General features: G+C 35.7%; 1 protein-coding gene across 1 annotated transcript; it reads left to right on the top strand.

Moving 5' to 3' along the window:
* Nucleotides 1–15,979: 15,979 nt before the first annotated feature.
* Nucleotides 15,980–21,291, top strand: LOC109211988 (protein LIGHT-DEPENDENT SHORT HYPOCOTYLS 10-like). The gene is made up of 2 exons (XM_019375589.1): nt 15,980–16,696; nt 20,913–21,291. The coding sequence occupies exon 1, from the start codon at nt 16,096–16,098 to the stop codon at nt 16,660–16,662; it is 567 nt and encodes a 188-aa protein (XP_019231134.1). The 5' UTR covers nt 15,980–16,095; the 3' UTR covers nt 16,663–16,696; nt 20,913–21,291.
* Nucleotides 21,292–22,446: the final 1,155 nt, after the last annotated feature.

Below are 22,446 nucleotides of genomic sequence, written 5' to 3'. Positions count from 1 at the left end.
ATATGTAATCTAGACAACTAGCATAAACAAGATTTCACGGGTTACCTCTTGAAGCGTGAACAAAGCTCCTTTATCACGTGGGCCTCCAATTCCACAGCAACTCAATGAATTCTCCACCATCCGCATGATCACGATCTCCGAACGTTCCACGGTCTTCTACTGTGTAACCTGTTGTTTTATACTTCAATACCACACAAGAGGTGGAGGGGGGGGGGGGTTTGTGTGGTGACCAATTTTTCGCTTAAGTTGTTTAAGGAAGGACCTGGTTCTTCTAAGTGTTCCTTAACCTACTATTGCAGAGATAGTAAATGCGGCAAGTAAAGAACACAAGTATTTTACGTGAAAAACATCTGGCTCGAAAGGTGAAAAAACCACGACCTACTTTCCAGTAGGATTTTCCCAAACTCTCAACTAAAATCACTGAGCCAAAAATTGCATTTACAAAAACTCTTTTGTAAACCTAGGACCAACTCTAATCCCGTTGTAGCACACAGCCTCAACTGTTGTGACAACTTCAAGTTAACTCTAACTTGAAGGCTCTGAGTACCTATTACAATTGCCTCTAGATAAAGCTGAAAGGTACAATATAAAATCACCTACTACAATTGAACTAGAATAAAAGACAGACACTTGGAACTGGTTCTTCTATCTGGTTCAAGTAGCTTCAGGTTTGCACACTTGAACCACACACGAACTGCTTGCAAAATTGCCTTGCTATTTTGCTCTCAATTCACATTTAACTTCTGCTTATGTGCGTTTACCTGTAAAAGAGAACAATACTGATATTTATAGAGTTAGTAAATATAGATTGACTAGAATTCTGATGCTACTCTTCCTTGGTGGAAGAGTTCTAGTTGATCTCAACCTCTAACTCCTTCCATTTCTTAAACCGTGTTCTCTTTAAGTAAGGAGACCTTCTCCTTATCCAATATGCAACCTTTTCGATCAGGATCAGGAGATATTACTTCTTTCAAGTTAAGTTTATCTTCCTTCACGTGCATCTCACATGCTTAAGTCTATCCGTATCTGTGCTCCACTAGGATGATCCTGGTTTATGTTTGAGTTCCTTTGTCAGTCTTCAACTTTACTTGGGCAAACAAATTCCCCCTTTTTGATGATGACAAACTCTGTGCTTTTCATACATTTAGGCCCTGCCAGAACTCAGCTCAACATCAATGCAATGTTAGAAATTTTTTTTCACTTATCATCAAGGACCAGGTTCATTAGGTTATAAACATCGCTATTCAGAATATGAAGCACAATATTTTTCCCCTTTTTGGCTTCATCGAAAAGTTGCATAAACAAAGTGTGATTCCTAGATTTTAAAAACTCATGGCCACTAAGGCAACTGCAAATGCATTCATGGATTAATCATCAGTAATCAACTACACATTCAAACTATCAAGGAAAAAGAAACAGTTAACAAGAGCAAAAGCAGCAACTTCATTGATAGAGAATATGATTCTGCCATAATCCACAAAAGAAACAAAAATAGTCAAAACATGAGCAACAAAAAAAATCCCTAATCTGGGTCACTGAAAGGTCTAGGCAAGGTTTAGGAATGAATGCTTAGGAAATTAAGGCTTCAAAGAACTGGAGGGTTGGTTTTGGCTTGGAAAAGGTGCAGCATGTCTTGAAGAATTCCATCATTCTTCTCCTTTCCATTGTGAGCTCAGTTCTTTGAGCATCTCTCTCAGATTCTACCTCTGTCAAACGAGTCTTCAACCTTGCTATCTCAGCATCCTTTGCCCCACTCTCCTGCAATAGAGCTCTAACCTTGCTATTGATAGGTGTCGTTTAGATGAACCAGGTTCATTGGGAATGACAGTTACCTCATAATCACAAGCAATCAGAGTATTGATTCCAAAATGGTCTTCGCTTGTGGCCATCTCCCACTTCTTCAGTGGCACCTTACAATGGGCAAGAACAGTAGTGAGAATGAAATCATAAGGAGTGGCATGAGCCTGCGAGCCATTGATAACCCGATCAAGTAGCTTAATCATAAACCCAGGCCAGTTGATCTGCCGCCCACTTTCCAGACACTCCATCAAAACCAAGTCCATGTAGTTGGCAATGTGCCTTCTTTCCTTCCTAGGCAGCACGCACTTGTTGACGAATTCAAACAGTACTTTGTGGGATGTCTTCATTTCAGTCTTATACACAACCTTGGCCTCGTTCACTTCTGTGCTATCACAGAACTTCCTAGCAATAGCTAGGCAGTAGGAAGGGAGTCCAGACTTGGCCATTTTTGTCTAGTGTAGTCATCATAACATTCAGAAGGAATACCACGGATTTCATCCAGCTCTTTTGCATCAAAAGACACTTGAACCCCTTTCACCTGGCTGGTAACTCTTTCATCCTTGACCTCTGCATTGGCCATGAACTCAACTAGTAGAACCATGTCCTTCCACCCCTGAACCTCTAGCGTGTCAACCAGTAGAACCATCCGTAGTTCCTCTAAGTCCTTCAAAAGTCTACCCTTCAAGATGGTTCGTTTGCCAAACTTGGCCAGCTTATCTTGTTCATTATTGGATTCATCCTCTTCTTCACCACTCCAATCTTCCTCCTCAGTAATCTTAACTTGCTTGGCTTTCATAGCAGACCTTGTCCTTTTAGCCAAAGTAGAAGGCTCAGCAGACTTGGATACAGATGAAGACTTCTTTGAGGAAGTCTCGGTCTTCTTAGGCTTAGGTGTCTGAACCTCCACCTCTACAGTCACATGTTCACCTTGATGGACCGGGTCCATCTCATCCACATCAACAGCCCCTACCACCTTTCCTTTCCCTTTGTCCATTCTTTTCTTCTTACTTTCTTCCATAGCTTTCTTCAACTCCTCCTCACTCTGATTCAACTTACTTCTTGTGGCCCTTCCTTTTGGTAAAGGAATATCAGTAGTTGTCGGAGAAGCAACCTTCCTTTCTTGGTGGTTCTAGCAGTTCTAGGAGGTTTTTGGGTTGGAGTTCTCCTTTTCTTGGGGTTGTAGCTGGCACCAACCTTCTTCAGAAGATCTGCAAGGGTCTCCTCAATAGATGAACCATGTTCATGTGTATGCTTGCTAAGATTAACTAGTCCTTCAGCAGCTTCCCCTGATCCACTTCCCTTTGTCTTCTTGCTACTTTCTACCACCTTTTCTGGCTCAGCTCCACAGATAGCTAGTCTAACCGTTTCAGAGGTGGGTGAAGAATCAGCCACTTCTTTCCCTATTCCCCTCACATCACTACGTACACCCTCACTCTCTTTTTCTTTTTCTCTTTTATTTTTACCTCCTCTCCTTCTTGACTCAGGTGTTTCCACATCCACAACAGGCCCAACCAAAACAAATTGATGTTTCCAAATTTTTAGCTAGATCAAAAATTACCTCAGTAGAGGGATTTGGCACAGAAGTTACCTGCTCAGAATCAGAAGACCCATTTCCTTCCCCCTCACTCGCAGACTTGAAAGAATCATCAGAATTTTGGGAATCTTGGGCCTGACTAGCCTTCAATTGTGCGTTTAATTTCTTGGAAAGCACACTTGTAGCCATAGTTTTTCGAGCAAGCATCTTTACTCGCCTTCTCCTAGGTTGAGTGGTAGTGATGGGTTGAGGAGTGGTGGAGGAATCGGAGGGGTTAGGTGGTGGAGGTGTGCCGGGGTTATCTTGGGGGTTGGTCATTTTCTCTAAATTCTGGAAGAAATTGGTGATTTGAGTTTTGGAAGAGAGAAGAAGGGCAAACAGAAGATTTTTGACGGTTTTGAAAATTATGGGAATGGCAGTGGTGATGATGATGGATTTTAAAGGGAGAGGGTAATTAATATACAACGATAGCTTTTTGTAGTCAATTAGAGGTCTAATCACCCTAAAATTTCAGGTTGAAAGGGCGGTTAAACTTCCCTAGAATCTAGGCATTTTAATACGGTGAGGAGTCTAGTTGAAATGGAACTGGTTCAAACTGAAAAGGATATGCTTTTTGAAGTTTTTGAACATAGGTAGGACTCTGCTCATGAATTAAATATTAATATTTCTAATTGTGCAGAGTGTAGAAAATATACCTCGTTATTCAAATGAACCAGTACTGATGAACTAGGTTCTTCACTAAGAATCCTCTTGATCACGCCTCAATTTGCCAAAATAGAGAAAATTTTGTTAGAGATCAGTGAGTCATATCAACACATGGAACACGAGTATACTATTTACAGTATGGACTAAGCAAAGATTAATCCAGATATTTACACAAGTTCCAGATTTCCTAACCAAAAACATTTTCTTCCTTTTTCCATTTTTTTCATTGTGCATTCTGAACTTGCTCCATTAGGTGATCTTAATCATCCTTAGTTCTAACATATTCCTTTCAAAGCTTTCTCTACTCAGTGCTTTTGTAAAGATGTCAGCAATCTGCTTATCCGTAGCACAAAAGTCTATAGTGATCAGTCCTTTCTCATAGTTGTTCCTTAAAAAATGGTGTCTAAAATATATGTGCTTAGTTCTCTTATCATGAACCGGGTTCTTAATCATATTAATAGCACTAGTGTTATCACAAAAAATAGGGATGCAACCAACTTCAACACCAAAATCCATCAACTATTATTTGATCCACAGCAATTGAGCACAACAAGAAGCAGCAACATCATACTCAGCTTCAGCAGTAGATAAGGCCACTGAATTTTGCTTTTTAGTAGCCCATGACACAAGACATGAACCAAGAAAGTGTGTCATACCTGAGGTGCTCTTTCTGTCCTACTAGGTTAAAGTTACTACCTTTTGGATACCAAAGGCAAAGGTCAGTCGTGCCTTTCAAGTATCTCAATATTCTCTTGACAGCAGTCAAGTGGGATTCCTTTGGATTTGCTTGAAATAGAGCACAAAGCCCTACACTAAAAATAATGTCAGGTCTACTAGCAGTAAGATACAAAAGTGAACCAAACATACCCCTATACAACTTCTGATCAACAGACGAACCAGATTCATCTATGTCAAATTTTGTGGCTGTTGCAATAGGAGTGTCTATTTCCTTTGATTCGTCCATTTTAAACTTCTTAAGCAACTCTTTTGCATATTCTTACTGATGGATCAAGGTTCCATTTGAGTTTTGTTTAATTTGTAAGCCTAAGAAAAAATTAAGCTCACCCATCATACTCATTTCAAATTCACTCCCCATTAGTTTAGCAAATCCCTTACTTAGTTTTTCAGTGGTTTCCCAAAAAATTATGTCATCAACATATATTTGTACTACTAGGAGATACTTACCTTTTTCCCTCAAGAATAGAGTGCTATCAATGTTACCTCTCTTGTAGCCATGATCAAGCAAAAATTTAGATAGTCGTTCATACTATGCTTTAGGAGCCTGGTTGAGTCCATAGAGTGCCTTGTCTAGTTTGTATACATGATCCGGACACTCCTTCCTTTCAAACCCTGGAGGTTGCTTGACAAATACTTCTTCCTTTAAGTAGCCATTTAGGAAGGCACTCTTGATGCCCATATGGTGAAGAGTAAATTCCATGTACGCAGCGAAGGCTATTGAGGAGTCTTATTGCTTCCAACCTTGCAACTGGAGCAAAAGTCTCATCATAGTCTATGCCCTCCTCTTGGTTATAGCCTTGAACCACCAACCTTGCCTTGTTCTTTGTAACACTTCCATCTTCATCAAGTTTGTTTCTGAAGACCGTTTAGTGCCAATTACTGATTTGTCCTTGGATCTTGGCACCAGATGGCAAACTTGACTTCTTTCAAACTGATTTAGTTTATCTTGCATTGCATTTACCCAGTCTGCATCCTGCAAAGCCTCATCAATATTTTAGGTTCAATAAGAGATAGAAAAGCATCAAAAGCACAAAGATTCTTTAATGAAGATCTAGTTTTAATTCCAGAAGTTGGATCAGTAATTACGTTCTTAATGGGATGAGAACTTTGATACTTGTAAGGTTTCACAACCAATGGATTTCAGCTTGATGTTTCTCCCATGTTTTGTTGCTGGGGAACAGGCTCATGGACAGGTTCCATTGGGGAATTAGATTCAGTTCTTCTTTGTTCCGTTCCCCCTGTCAGGGTGCCCTGGATGGAAGAACCTGTTCCATCACATGTTCCTTCTTCGAGTGCAGCTTCAGCTTGGGCTGTGATTTAGTTTACTAGAAAGAAGCATAGTCCTAGCCATATCTTCAAGTGTCCTATTCTTTCTTTCAACTACTCTATTTTGTTGTGGAGTTTAAGGGACAGAGAAATTATGATCTATGCGATGCTCATCATAGAATTCAACAAACTTAGCATTTTCAAATTCAGTTCCATGATCAGACCTGATTGATGCAAGTTGATTACCTAGTTGTTTTTGAGTTTTTTTAACAAAAGAAGTAAACATGTCAAATGCTTCATCTTTAGATGTTAAAAACAATGTCCGAATAAATCTAGAATAATCATCAACAAGCATCATCACATATTTTTTACCACCTCTGCTTAATGTTCTCATTGGACCACAGAGATCCATATGAACCAGTCCCATCGATCTGGTCGTGCTTACCACTTTCTTGCATTTAAAAGAGGATCTTACCTGCTTTTCCCTTGCACAATCCTCACAAACTTTGTCTTCCTTAAACTTGATGTTAGGCAGTCCTATTACCAGGTCCTTGAAGACTAATTTGTTGAGTTGACTCAGATTTGCATGTCCAAGTCTCTTGTGCCAAAGGAGGGGATCATTGTCCAACACACTTAAGCAAGTGAGTTCGTTTTCTAATAGAGTGGACAGATCTACAATATATATATATTGTTTACTCTTTTTTCCTGCAAAACAATCTTATTAGTGGTAAGATTTGTCACAAAATATTTGGTAGAGGCGAATGCTACCAAGTTACCTCTGTCACACAGTTGTGATACATTGATTAGGCTATATTTCAAGCCATCTATCAAGTAGACATTCTCAATGAAGTGTGAGTCTGTCTTACCTACTTTTGTAACCCCAATGATCTCACCTTTCTTACCATTTCCAAAGGAGACATTACCTCCTTTGAGGTCTTCAAGTGAAAGGAACTGGTTCTTGCTTCTAATCATATGCTTTGAGCAGCCACTATCCATGTACCATATTTGGCTGCTCCCCTTCACTTGGACCTGCAAAAGGAAATCATTAGTTAGTCTTAGGAACCCAAACTAATTTGGGTCCTTTTCTATAGGCAAATGGGTGAATTAAATTCTTTTTAGCCCATCCTGGCAGCCTGTTTTTCCCTTGAACAAAAGTTTTGTTCTTTTGGCTAGCCTTTTCTTTTGCAGTACACTCACTTCTGTAGTGACCAGTCTTACCACAATGTGTGCATATTTTGTTTTCAGGAAGTGTGATGTACTTGCTTTTGGGATCCCACTTAGGTGCAGGGTCCCGTAGCCAAGTCCTCTCTTATTGCTACTATGATGTTCTTGTAGCCATGAAAGTGCATCAGAGGACTTATTCCATTTATAAGTTCTGTCTAGTTCATGCTTAACCTTGCTTAGATCTTCTTTTAGGACTATTATCTGCTTATCTCTTTTGTACAACTCATCCTTCATTTTTCCTAGATTTTCTTCTAAGGTGAGATATGTGTGATCAACTTTCTTTTTACCTATTCCTAATTTCAGTTTTAAATTTTTTAGATCTAAGCTCTAGCATAGTGGTGTCAAGTCTAAGAACCTGATTCTTTAACTCAGCATTTTTACTATCACTTCCACTAGCCCTGAGTTCCAGATTTTTGCACTTAGCTTTCAAGATTACACATTGCTTAGACAGATGTTCCTTTTCATGGTTTATGACCTCAGATTCATCAATGAAATCTAGCAGTAATTCAGATAGACTTTCTTTAGACAAAAATTTAATCTTGTCTTTGAGATGAATCACACTTACCTCTGATTCCTCATCACATTCTCCAGTGGTCATAAGTGCTTGTTCATCTCCATCTTCATCTTCTGAATCCTCATCTGAGCTCTCTCCCCAAGTAGCAACCATAGCCTTTGTTGCTCCTTTGTTCTTCTTGGGATGAACCTGTTCCTTCTTCCTGTTTCTTCGTCAGCCCTTTCCTTCTTCCATTCAATTTCTCACTGAGGACAGTTTTTGATGATGTGGTCAGTCTTACCACCTTTGTAGCAGCCCTCGTTGGTCTGTTTTTCAGGAACCCTTGGTTTGTTATAGGTTTCACCTTTTGAAGAACCCTTTCCACTCATTAGAAACTTTTTGAAATCCATTGTAATCATAGCCATTTCATCCTCTTCTAGATCTGCACCTTCAGTGATTCTGAGAGTCAGGCCCCTTTCCTTCTTGGGTGCATCCATCTTCGTGGTTTTCCTTCTAAGTTCATAGGCAGTGAGATTTCCAATTAGCTCGTCCAAATTGAGAGTGGAAATGTTCTTTGATTCCTGAATAGTAGTGATTTTGCTTTCCCAAGTGACTGGAAAAACCCTTGTCAAAATTTTCTCAACTTTGTCTTCTTCAAGGATAATCCTTCCAATAGACTTAAGTTCATTTGTTAGTATTGTGAACCTTGTATACATCTCTTGGATGGTTTCTCCTTCCTTCATGGTGAAATTCTCATATTGAGAATACAACAGTGTTCCTCTTGATCTCTTCACTTGAGGAGTTCCTTCGTGAGCCACTTGCAAAGTGTCCCGAATTTCCTTGGCAGTAGTACAACTTTGAATTCTACTGTACTCGTCTGGACCAAGTCCACACACAAGCCATTTTTTGGCCTTAGCATTATTTTCCCACTTCCTCAAGTCCTCAGCATTGCAGTCAACTCTAGTCTTCGGCACATCTACTCCTTCAGCATTTTTCTTCGTGGTAGCCAGGGGACTATCAGTAACAATGTCCATAGTTCATAATCCTCTCCGATGATGTGATATCTCATCCTGTTTTTCCACCAGGAGTAGTACTAGCCATTAAAGAGTGAAGGCCTAGCAATGGATTGTCCTTCCCAGTTTCCAGGTGGTGCACTCATCTTGATCTGTTCCTAATGTGTTAGCCTCTTCAAGGATAACCTGCTCTGTTACCAATTATTGTTTTATACTTCAATACCACACAAGGGGGGGAGGGGGTGATTTGTGTGGTGACCAATTTTTTGCTTAAGTTGTTTAAGGAAGGACCTGATTCTTCTAAGTGTTCCTTAACCTACTATTGCAAATATAGTAAATGCGGAAAGTAAAGAACACAAGTACTTTACGTGAAAAACAGCTGGCTCAAAAGGTGAAAAAACCACGACCTACTTTCCAGTAGGATTTTCCCTAACTCTCCACTAAATCACTGAGCCAAAAACTGCATTTACAAAAACTCTTTTTTAAACCTAGGACTAACTCTAATCCCGTTGTAGCACACAACCTCAACTGTTGCGACAACTTCAAGTTAACTCTAACTTGAAGACTCTTAGTACCTATTACAATTGCCTCTAGATTAAGCTGAAAAGTACAATATAAAATCACCTACTACAACTGAACTAGAATAAAAGATAGACACTTGGAATTGGTTCTTCTATCTGGTTCAAGTAGCTTCAGGTTTGCACACTTGAATTACACACGAACTGCTTGCAGAATTACCTTGTTATTTTGCTCTCAATTCACGTTTAACTTCTGCTTATGTGCGTTTACCTGTAAAAGAGAACAATACTGATATTTATAGAGTTAGTAAATAGAGATTGACTAAAATTCAGACGCTACTGTTCCTTGGTGGAAGAGTTCTAGTTTATCTTCCTTCACGTGCATCTCACATGCTTAAGTCTATCCGTATCTGTGCTCCACTAGGATGGACCTAGTTCATGTCTAAGTTCATTTATCAGTCTTCAAAACTAACCTTTACTTGGGCCAACATAACCCAAATAATACCCGGAAAATAGCAATTTCGTGTGGGCGAAATTTCTAGGAAAATATGGCTGAAAATTTCGGCCACCATGTACTCCTCCCTCTAGGTGGAAAACCTTATGTATTTATATCACAAGTTTTAAGGGTTAAAACTCTTTTTCAAAACCTGTTGGGTTTTCTTTTCCACCAGAAAAAGGATTCCTTTATTTCCTATTATTTAGGCACAGTAGGGACCACCGAATTTAATTAACAAGGCTCCAATTATGGAATTAATTTGTAATTTTCATAATTAATATCTACCATAATTAGTTACGAATTATTCCACTAAAAATTCGTAATTGCACTCCTTATTCAATTTTGAAATTCATCCATTAAATCTTATTTTACTCCCCATGTTAAGATTCAGATACTAATTAATTAAATTAAATTACTGACGATTTAATTTATTGATTATCTTCTTTAGACTTTCGCTTAACTTATTTCATGTGTCGGATACAAAATCCACCGGCTGGATTTACACATGAAAACTTATAAGCTTTCATAAAGGTGTGTCATCAATATCTAAACCGAGACATGGATTTCATGAACGAACTATTACTTCGCCAATGTACATTATTATTATCCAATTTACCAGGTATATTGACCCACGAAAGAATCTTGCCTTTTAATAAATCAAAACAATAATAATGTACACAGCTAATAATAATTATATCAAGATTAAGAATATAAGTACATTTAATGGCTAGAGAGTTTATTTTATTAAGTCGGTATAAAATATTTATTTCTACTTGGTCTGTTCAATACATACAAAATGTACTAGCACAAGAAGTTGGAATTAAACCATTCCCATTATCAAGAGAAATTACATTTAATCTTGTGCTACAATCATCCATGATGGTTTGTCCAATTCCATCATTAGATTGTGAACTCAAACTTTATACTTATAAGAACCGATGATTTAATCTTCCGTGTATAAGCTAAACTCTATACACTAAATCATCTACTATATAAGCAAATGACACTGACTAATATATGATCTATTTAAAACTTTATTTAAATTGAATAAACAATTATTCCATAATAAATACTATATCTAAACCAAATCCATGGTTGATAGTATATATCCCAACAATATAAATAACCACCTCTGGTCAAACCACAAATATATATGGTCAAATCATTCAAGATTCCTCTGATAAAAATACCCACCCCCCTCTCCAGTTATCTTTGGCTAATTGGCTATATCTTTAAATACGACCAACACCATCGACACGAGATTATTTTCCATTTTTCACTTTTGAATTTTTTTTTTTAAAAGAAAGTCTCCCACCCAATTTCAAGTGATTATCATGACAAAGAATACAGAATTGCCCGATTCAAATTCCTATTGTCCCCATATCTGTAACGATTAGTTCTGCCAACAATGAATTTAATTAAGTTAATGTCTGTAGATATTTCTTAAAATGCTAAAAAAAATTAATGCGTCAGGGTGCTTAAATCAGTAATTAATGCAAAGATGAAGAAGTGAAATATAATTGATGAATTGACCAATTAGCAAAATATCTATGAGCTAGGAAGCAGGTAGGATATAGGAATTAGCATCTGTTATTAATAATAAAACAAACTAGTGGAAACACAAAGTCAGGAGACAGTATCTCATGACTGGATTTTTTTTGGCACCAATAACAATCCCTTTTTCATCTAACATTATTTAATAATGAAGCTACCTACTTCCATGGAAGGGTGGGTATCAGCTACGAGTATTTATTTGGGAGGAAAATTTTCAGCTAAGGTGAGATGACTTTTGTTTCAACTAGAGATTTTTTTGGTGCCAGAAGAAAGTTTTTGTTCTCCTAAATTTGGTTTTAAGCTCTAAGCCTCTAACTCATTAATTCGTTAGCCTAAGTGTGAGTTTTCTACTCGTTAGTGTGTCAAAAAAACAAGTTCAGCCGGATGTATAAAGTATACTGCGTTCACGCAAAATCCAGAAAAAAGCCGCACCCAAAAGGTATGATGTAGAAGTCTACTTTAATGTGCTTGCTTTTACGGCTCGAACCCTACGGAAACAACTTTAATTTACCATTACTCTAATGTACCTTCCTGAAATTTGTTAGTGTATTTTGGAAAATATATTCCTTCTGAATTACCTTGGGGAGGAAGGAATAACCTCGGTGGAAGCCTAGAAGGATGAACGATATTTATAGTAGCTAGCCTTCCAAATGATTTTTTGTTTAATCATCGCGTATCGACCCAAACGCATAGAGTTCATTTAAGAGGAACGTTCTATCAAAAACTATAACGTTCTTATTCGAACTCGAAATCTCTAATTTAGGGTAAATAAATCTATCTATTACACTACATCGCCGTTGGTTTGTTTTCATATGATTAAATGCTCTTGAAAAAGAAAGCAAAGGCAAGGGATTGTTTTTATGAAATTGGCATAAGAAATAGCCATTAGCTACGTTCTTGAAAAATTTCCACTTTTAGGATGATAATGAATCTCTGCTATCCATAAAGATGCTGCCTGGTACAGAGAAGCACTATAATGTTGAACCAGAAAACACTACGTACCTCATGGCTGGACCCATCTCTCTAGGAAATATTTTCTCGACAAATTTGAGAAATTGCTTCAAACCAATTGACGTTATTACTTGAAAAGAAAAAGAGAAGGAATTTTAGGTTAGAGGAAAGTTCCTAAAATTGGCTAATATGAAACAGTATCGACTTCTTAGGTGTTCGTATTTGTTTGTTTCGACACCTGACATAAAAATAAGCTGACTAATATTTTTCTAAAACCTACAGAATATACACACCCAAGCACGCAAACCATAGCGAATGCAATTTTGTTATTATTCCACCGAAATCTCTCTACAACATAACCAGCATCAGTGGTATACTAGTGGGAATTGATTATATAAATTCATGATTTCATTTTCACCATTTGAATCCAGTATTAAAATACTCAAAAAATTTGTCTCAAGTAGAAATAAGGGATTGTGCAGTGCTAGAGATTGTCCCGACATCTTTTTCATTAGTATCATACAAGTTTGTAAAAAAGCTAAAAGAGCTCCTACCAACAGCTATGGTTTTAATCCCAACTAGTTTGTATTGTTTTTCTGTATATGGATCTTTCTTGTCGTGCGTAATAGAATGTTTTTAGTTAAATATGGGCAGATTTTGACAGATCGTATTTCAAGACGACTTATTTGCACGTGATTTTGGTTCTACGTTGCTCTTTCTAAACACTTCCAATCGACATGGTTTTACGCCTAAGAATCAGTATATTTAGAGGTCTACGTCGAATATGACTAAATCACATCTTAAACGATCTTAATCATCTCATTTTATACTCTATGTACGAGCATCTTCATGTACTTTTTGTCGTATATGATCATCTTGAGAAGTGATTTTTTCAAAAGTGCTTTTGGAAAAAATATTTTTGGAGAAAAACATGAATAGATTTATTTAATAGTTAATATTATAAGTAAATAAATAATCTCAAAAATTTGTTATTACATGCAATAATTAAATTTTTTCATTTTATTTAAGTAAAATATGAAAATAAATTAAAAAGTACTTAATTCTTTTAATATAAGTTAAATATATTAAAAATAATTCAACAAAGATAAAAGTAACCACCGCTAAAGTCACTATATATTAGAAAGCTATCCTAAAAATAAGAAGAAAATTTATACATTAATATCCTAAGTATTAGGTTTAATGGTTATTTCGGTGTATATTATATTTCGTTAAGGGTATTTTTGGTAAGAAGAAAAGTCAAAACTGCTTCTGCTTCTGCTTTTGGGAAGAAGCTACTTTTTTCTGCTTCTCAGAAACTACTACTGCTTCTTCCCAAAAGCGTTTTTTTCCCAAAAAAAAGCTTGGCCAAACACCTCAAGTTAGGAAAAAAACAAAAAGTAATTTTGGGAAAAAAAGAAACACTTTTGACCTATTGAGAAGCTTGGCCAAACACATCTATACATTGTTCTTAGCGATTCAACTCTATTAAGAGTTTATAACCCGTATACCTATTCCAAGAAAGTCGCCTAAGGTAATTAATTGCTTCTTCTCTCCTATTTTATGTGATAGTGTTTGATTGAATATAAAATTTAAGAAAATAAAGATTATTATTAAAAACTTGTGAACTAAAAGTGTCACTATAAATTATTTTACTAAAGATTAAGAAAAAAAACTAAAGTAAAATAACTTGTAAGTGAAAATAATATTATTTTTTAGATAAATTTAAAAGAAAATACCAACATAATCGGGACAGAGGGACTAGTAGTTTATGCACACTCCAAGAATATAAATTTGGCCCTTCCATTCTCTACATAACCCTACGTTTTTTAACCGTATTATAATCACGGCCCTAGTTTTTCTTTTCAATGAAATCTAATTAATTAGCTTACATTAAAAGCAGCCACAAGAGTACAATGACAAAACGCGTTTACTCAGAATAGATTATACCTAATCAACAATCAAATGATCCCTGGGACCCTCCATTTCAGTCACAAATTAATTGCTAGTAGGAAAAATAATACTCCACCCGTTTCAATTTAGATGATATACTTGACTTGACATAAAGTTTAAGAAAATAAAACTTTTAAAACATTTGGTTCTAAAAGCTTAAGGGGCAAAAGCTTTATGGGACCATTATATTTATGTGGCTATAAAAACTTTTCATTAGGGATAAAGTGAGTAAAATAAAAAATTTAAAATTAAATTGTTTTCATATATAGATTGTGTCATTATTTTAATTGGAACGAACTAATCACGAAAGTATGACATTTAAATTGAAATGGAAAGAGAAATAACATTTCATGTAGAAGCTTCTACAATTTCTCAGATCACTTATCCTATTTGTATCATAAGAGATATCAACCGTGACAATGAATATTTTTAACTTTTATTGTGAAAGGGTTTTTTCAAGACGAACTTCTGTTAAAACACAAGTGGGAATAGCATAAAATTTCATCATTTTATAGTGACCAATTTTTCGTGTATTTGGAAACTACCACCGCTCCTAATAATGTACCTACATTATTTCATTATACTTTTGGTGCAAAGGGCATATGCATGAATTCATGTCATGTCTGCAAATATAATCATGCGTGTTTGACATGGCATGCATAGTATCGACAGAAAAGACTTGCCTCTTTGGGCTTAAATTCCCAAAAACAAGTCAGAAACAAGTATTTTGTGATTTATCGTAATTTTTAACCTATTTAGGTCAAATCTGGACAAAAGAATGTAATGAGCAATGACATTAATTAACAACCAAATTACTAGCTAGAGTCATCACTGGACATATTGACTATACTTTACAAAATGGCAACGATGGGTTGTGTAAACTTTACAAGTATTTTGTAAACTCGTTCTTTTATTCGAGAGCTTTAATAAGTGACTAAATCATCTAACTTAGTTCAATACTATTAATTAAAGTAGCCTGAAATTCAAATTCACAGCTATTTTTGTCCCTATTTACACGTGAAAAGAAGAAGAAATTTTGAAAGAAAAGGGGCTATGAGGACTTGTGACAACCTCACTTTCGACATACTAACAATATCCAAAACACTTCCAAATTAAGCCCTAAATGCCCTTTCATAATACTTGAATTTCAATTTTTAAATTGAGCTTTGACCAGAAGTTTCGATTTTCAATTAATAACTAAAATGAGATAGTCACAACTTCAATATAGTATTAGAGAATACTCAGGTTTGCGTTTACTGTCACCCACTGTCAAAAAGAATTTTCACATGCTTGACTTATGAAAAAATTATCAAAATTGCATCTGAGGAAAGCGTGTTGATGATATAATTGAGTAAATAAAAATGTAATCTCTACAATAACTTAGAGATAATTACACAAAATCAATAAGTATTTCAAAATCTCATCGGGAGAAATTTTATTGTAATTTTTATTCAAAATGAACGAAATTTTTTCTTATGGACGAAATGTGTTTTTTCAGTACAAGGCAAATTGGACCGACTAATAAGTCACGGGTACCAACACTTGTGGTATGGTATTAATTAAAAACTAGAACAATTTGAAAGGATGATGTTACCCTTAATATGTTATGTTTAGTGAAGATAATATTGTGATTAAAAAAGGAAGAATGAAAATGAAAGAAAGTGAGAGATCAATAAAAAAATTAAAACAAAATAAAAGACAGAACAAAAGCACCTCTAATAAGGGCCCCATGCAATGTCTCCTTAGTGGACTGAAGGATGTGATTTTCATCTTTTTTTCTACACTGCACCCTTCCATTTTTCCTTTCCCTTCTCCATCCTTCTAAATTTCTTACCCAAAAAAAAAAAAAAAACATGAATCCTTCAGCTATAGTCATGGCAAAGGAGCTGCCCGAAGGATCGTCGCGATCCATCGGTGAACTGTTGCAGCAGAATCCAGCACCGTTGAGCCGATACGAGTCACAAAAGAGGAGAGACTGGAACACTTTTGGACAGTACTTAAAAAACCAGAGACCACCAGTTCCATTATCACAGTGTAACTGCAACCATGTTCTTGAATTCCTCCGATATCTCGACCAGTTCGGAAAGACTAAGGTTCACTTACATGGTTGTGTCTTTTTCGGACAACCTGATCCGCCTGCTCCTTGTACTTGCCCTCTAAGGCAAGCTTGGGGCAGTCTTGATGCTTTGATAGGTAGACTTAGAGCTGCTTATGAAGAAAATGGAGGCTCACCTGAGAATAATCCGTTTGGGAATGGCGCGATTCGCCTTTATTTGAGAGAAGTTAAGGAGTGTCAAGCTAAAGCAAGAGGAATTCCTTATAAGAAGAAGAAGAAAAGGAAGCTTAATAATCCTATTAAGGCTACTATTGGTGCACCTGCTGCTACTGATCAACATAAGAATCTGATGCAAGCAAGCTAAAAGCATGTAGCGCTATCTCTTCTGATAAATATGGGTAAGTATAACTATCTATCTTTTCTTTGGAGTCTGGCAAATTATACGCCCTTTGATTAAATCATACGGACTTACTTCGATTTTGACTCTATCTCTTGATAGAACCAGTATAAAATTATACTCCTAGCCAATTGAAGAATTTAAGTAAATCTTTGAAAATTTGCTCGAGTGTCTAGCTATATATCAATATATGTTCTTGAAAAAGTTCAAGAAAGCAATACTGTGAAGAAACGAAAAGTTAAATTTTATCGGAAGTTGAGATGATCAGCTATAAGTAAAAATGAAATGTTATGATTTCCATGGCTAGGGTAATTATCTTCCATTATACCTCATTGTCAAGTTGATTTTCTAACACGAAAATCCTTAAACCAATCCAGAAACCCTGATCTTTGTGGTCATAGCGAAGCAATTGAATTTGAGGACTAGTAGGTATAAAAAATGTCATCTACTTTGTAATATTTGGAGTACTATATAGGGTAAGAATAGTGCATATTCTAGTAAACTTATAAGCACTCTCTCTCTTATATATTTTCCAAAAAAAAAAAAAAAACATCTCTCTCCTATATATTTCTCTCTCTCATATCACGCAAAAACAGTTTATTAGTTTCGTAGTTGAATTTGTTTCTCTTAAAATATGTTTGTTTTCAATAGTTCTTGGACCTTAAAAGATTTGGAAAGATTTTGTGTGCTCATGAACAAACCATGTGATGTTACTATAGTTGGAGTGATTTTGAAGTGGAAACAACCTTTACTATTGTTTTCGACCATGAATTCAAATTATTATATAATTAACAGAATCTTCTGCACATCTCCAACAAGCATACTTATAATGATTACTACAAAAAGTTCCAGACGAATATACAGATAATTTAAACACAAACAGTCAAACACGGACATTATGCTTGCCTTTTGTACGTAGGTTTTAGCAGTCAAGTCCTTTTTCGTATTATTTGTCTGTAAATAGTCTCATATGTTGGTGAAGAATATATTTTGCAAGTACGTAGTCCTTTTTTAGCTTGTTATGTTCCTCCTTAAGAATGTCTCTAGTCTTCTTCTTTGGGCTTTTAATGATCCTCTCCTATGAAGAGTATATGATCTTTTGTACTTCGATTCTTTTTGTATCTGATTTCTAAGTACACGTACTAATCACTCCACTTAGCTTGCACTTTCTATTGATATTAATCAACGGACAAGTGATTAAGACATAATTTATAGTCTGTAATATTCTTCTCAATAAAGTATTTTAAAATTTCGACTGTTATACGATACAAAATTAAACCTTAATACGTAGTTTGAATCTTCAGTCTGCTTAAGCAATAAAAATTATTACAAGTAAGGTTAAACCAAAGGAAAATTGTTCACATGAGTAGTTCGTTTGAAGTGCATATCAGCATGTGGCATGATTTATTTCATGACAAAACTCGAGTTGGCTTAAAAAATTTAGAATTAATCAATATTGCTGATCAATCAACTTAACATGAAGTAATAATCTTTTTGTTTTATTTTTACATTAAGCCATCACCAAGGCTACTGCCGTTGTTGTTGGGGGTTAGGTTCGACCCCTACCATGTCTATTTACATGCAAAAATTATAAAAAGGAGGGCGACATGGATCTTAACCTCCAAAAGAAACATAACTGACGTAGTCTTCAAAAAAAGTTGGAAGAGAGAGCCTATACAACTCTTCCATAGCTAACTATGAATTCAACTTACAAAGAAATTACTTTTGTCGTATCTTCTTCTAATACTAGGAAGTTGCCATTTGTCAAGTTGAAAATGCCCCTTCACCTCTTTCAGAAGTTGTTGAAAAGAGTACTAGAAGGTACCTTTTCCACTAGACTATGCTCTTAGATAAAGAATCCACCACTTGATTTGCTTCTCTAAAGGAATGGGTGAAGTTAGGAGTGCAAACGGGCGGGGCGGAGCAGATATAGTTCGGGTCAAAAACGGGTAATGAAAAAACAGATCAATTATCCGATCCGACCCATATTTAGTACGTATAAAAAACGGGTTAACCGTCGGATAATATGGGTAACCATATTATCCATGACTACTTGCATATGATCACTTTTGAGAATTCTTAGTCTCCCTAACTTGAGGAACCCTTAATTTGAGGCTTTACAAATGTAAAAGTTAGACCCATTGGTTATCTATTTTCTAAATGGATAATATGGTTCTTATCCATATTTGACCCGTTTTTAAAAATTTCATTATTTAACCCTTTTTTAGTGGATAATATGGGTGGTTAACTGTTTTCTTTTAACCATTTTGCCACCCTTAGGTGAAGTGTACCTCTACCCTAATGGCTGTCGAGGTGATGTCTTTGATTATCTTTCTAAGCTTGAGATTGTTGGTTTCTTCATTTTTCAGCATATTTGTCATAATCAGAGAGTCTAATTCTAAATCGAAAGCACGTATTCTATTTTGAAAGCACCAGTCCACCCCATATTTGGTTGCTTGTGCCTCTGCTTGGTTTGTTGCTGTTGCATCGGATAGGAATTGAAAATGCCATAATCTTATATACGATTTGATTGTTGTCATATCTCTTCTGTTGGAACCACAAAAGTCCCCGTTGGTCTTTATACTTGCCGCTAATTGCATCAATATAACTTAATCCCCTCACCCATTTGTCAATGTTGACAAGTACTGTATTACACTCACCTTCACTATACTTTTGATCATCTAACCATTTTTTTTAAAGGAAATTGAGCATGTTCAATTCTTCCAGATTATAATCAAGAGGTAAATGTATTGTTTCACTTTTGAATTCTAATATACAGATAGGGGTCTATGCCTAAACCCCGCACAAAAGCGGCTTTTATTAAAAAAAAAAAAAGGTCTTTGAGATGTAGGTGCTCATTGACAAGAATAAACATTTAATATTTTTTTTTTCATATTGGTTACCTTAATATATTGATATCTTGCCTTATGTGTGAGGTGAAAGCTGTGAGTAGATTGAGCAACATTCTATGAGGTGAAAATATATTTTCTCTTTTATTTTCTTTTGGTTGTTTCTTATATTACTACTGGTTTTTCTTGATGGGAACCCGATGCTATTGATATCAAGGAATTGACTTTAGTGCTATATAGCTAAGCTTTCTCTCAAAGAGTCATGAAGTATGACTTTCAAAGTCATGTCGATTCTAAGCCATTTGGTGTTTGTCTTTTCTATTGAGCTATCTTAAGTGTCTATCGAGCAAGGTATTCTGTTGTTAGAGAGTTTGATTGAGAATGATGGTTATTTTAATTAAGTTATATAGAGTGGCTATATTATAATACATTGTCATCACATTTTAATGCGCTAGCAGGATAATTATAATTTTATCACGTTATTAATTAATACTTATGACAAAAATTTAATTGTAATTATAAGTGACATAATTGTATAGATATTTTACGCCGTCAGTATATATAAGTTGAATCATGTCAAAATTGAGGGAAAACTGGAAGAATGATAATCGCCCGCCTATAATATAGCCTTAGTTTCTTAAGTCTCATCATTCATTTAGTCCACATGTTATCTATTTAGCAACGTATCAAGTTAATGTCAGGTTTTCTTCATGGAATTTCTGCACCTTTATCATTTTAACTTTAGGAATTAAAGCGTTGGAACTTTTATTTTCTGTTCTCCCTACCATTTTGATGTATCACACAAATAAAGGATTTTGGCAAAAATTACTGCATTCTGCCAAATCCATAGCTAGGACTCTAGCTCCGACTCTGATTATAACTTTGTTAAATTATATTGATAATATAAAAATATATTTATTGAATTGATGTAAATCATACGATCTTTTGAAGCATGTACGGCCCATAAAAAAAAGTTCGGTCGAGGGGCATGCAGATTATTGCAAAGACCTAGAGAAACCTTAGAGTAGTATAGCAAACTTATCCCATTATTGTAACATGCATGCATGTAAGTTAGCACTGATTAAACTGGCATGTAGTATGTCATTTCATTTCTCTGATCTCTTATATAGACATATAGATCAGATATCCTTTGCGACCTACGTACCTAGCTAGATTCCATTATACTATATATATACGCAACCCTAGAGAGCTAGGCTAGAATGACTATCAAACATATTGATGCATGTACCATTACTTTTTCATGGATATTTCTACAATCATTCAATTAATGTCGAATTGTCTAAGTTTTTTCTTGTCTTTTCCATTTCCAAGATAATTCTACTTTTATGCTTACCAAATTCATTGCAGGTATAGGGTGGTCACAATCGAATGTATCTTAGATAAGAAGATGTTGCTGCCTGCCAACAAATGTCTACCTGAATACTAGCTAGCTCTAGCTAGTTAGGTTTTCTTATTAGTAGATTATTAAGTTATATACTCATAAAGTCTTAGTCTTAAATAATTTAGTTAGATATTCAGTTTCTGTCAATGAAAAAAAGCAGGAATAACTGTCTTTTGGAAAATTTTGAAGGGAGTTTTCCACTGCTTAATTACTTTTGTAAATTAAATTACTTCCCTGCTGCTACATGACTTGGCATCAATTACTGCAGGAGTCATTAATTTCAGCACTTTGGTTGTTTTCAATAAGACACTATTTACTCCGTGTTATACATCTACTATATTTTTTTGCGTAAAGGGTTATTTCTTCCTTCTTTTTTCCTCTTTTTTTCATTAAATCCTTCTGTATATGTGGTATGTATGAGCAAAGTGATTTATCAAAAATGGTCAACAAAGACTTTGCAGTTCAAGTTTCTAGAGGACCGCTTTTCTTAAACTTGGTTTAGATACATGGTATAGACAATTATGATTGTATTATATGACAGTGGATTTTCAGACGAAAAAAATCCAAAATCTGGTATGCTAACGCATTTATTATTGTTTGTCATTCGGAGAAAACTACATTAAAAGTAACTTAAAAAAGCTTGCTTAATATAAATACAATAAGTTATAACTTCATTTACTTTGAGATCTTAATTGGTGTATATATCCAACATGTGAGGAGTTATCCTCCTTTATCAAAGTTCCAAGCTCAGGTACGACCAAGAACTTTGAGGACTCCTCTCTGTAGAAAAGCCCACACATTTGCAATCTTTGCTATCATTGCATTCAGTTAGTTTCATAGGTCCAATGTATTATAATCACTAGGCGAAATAATGTTCAACTCCTTCAACCTCTTCTAATAGTCCACATTTGATCCTTCCCTGCATGGTGGCAAACTTGGTGGTGCATAGCCCTTGCTCCCCCCCCCCCCCCCCCCCAAACCCAACCAATCCCTGAGGATATGGACACGCCACACACTAGCTATCCGCGCAAACACCCAACGATCCACACCTCCTCGGAATCTTGCATTCCATTGTTATCCCTGTCGAAAAGTTGATACGTGATCTCCCATGCCCACCAATAAACATATTATTTGGTTTATAAGTTTACATTCTAAGGGTTACCATCCATATCAACGTACTCTAAACAAAGTGTACGTACTGTTGCATTGGCCGTATAAATATGGAAGTGCCAAATCTAGGAGAGTTGGTAATGTTGAACCCAAATCCTAGCTCAAAGGTAGGGGTATACATAGGCTGGGCCGCTGGGTTGATTCGGATTTTTAAATTATCAAATCAAATTAATTGTCTTGGATTTTTAAATTTATAAACCAAACCAACAAAAGTCGAATTTTTCAATCACGATTTATCTCGGGTTTTTTTGGGTTTTTTCCCCAACAAAATCTTTATAGCATAAAATTTATAATTTGTGCTCTAATATTTCTTAGGTCCTAGTAGGATAT

This window comes from Nicotiana attenuata, unplaced genomic scaffold (assembly GCF_001879085.1).
Source record: "Nicotiana attenuata strain UT unplaced genomic scaffold, NIATTr2, whole genome shotgun sequence".
Classification (NCBI taxonomy): Eukaryota; Viridiplantae; Streptophyta; class Magnoliopsida; order Solanales; family Solanaceae; genus Nicotiana; species Nicotiana attenuata.
Note: the sequence above shows the minus strand (reverse complement) of the source record. Positions and strands in the feature narration are given on the sequence as shown.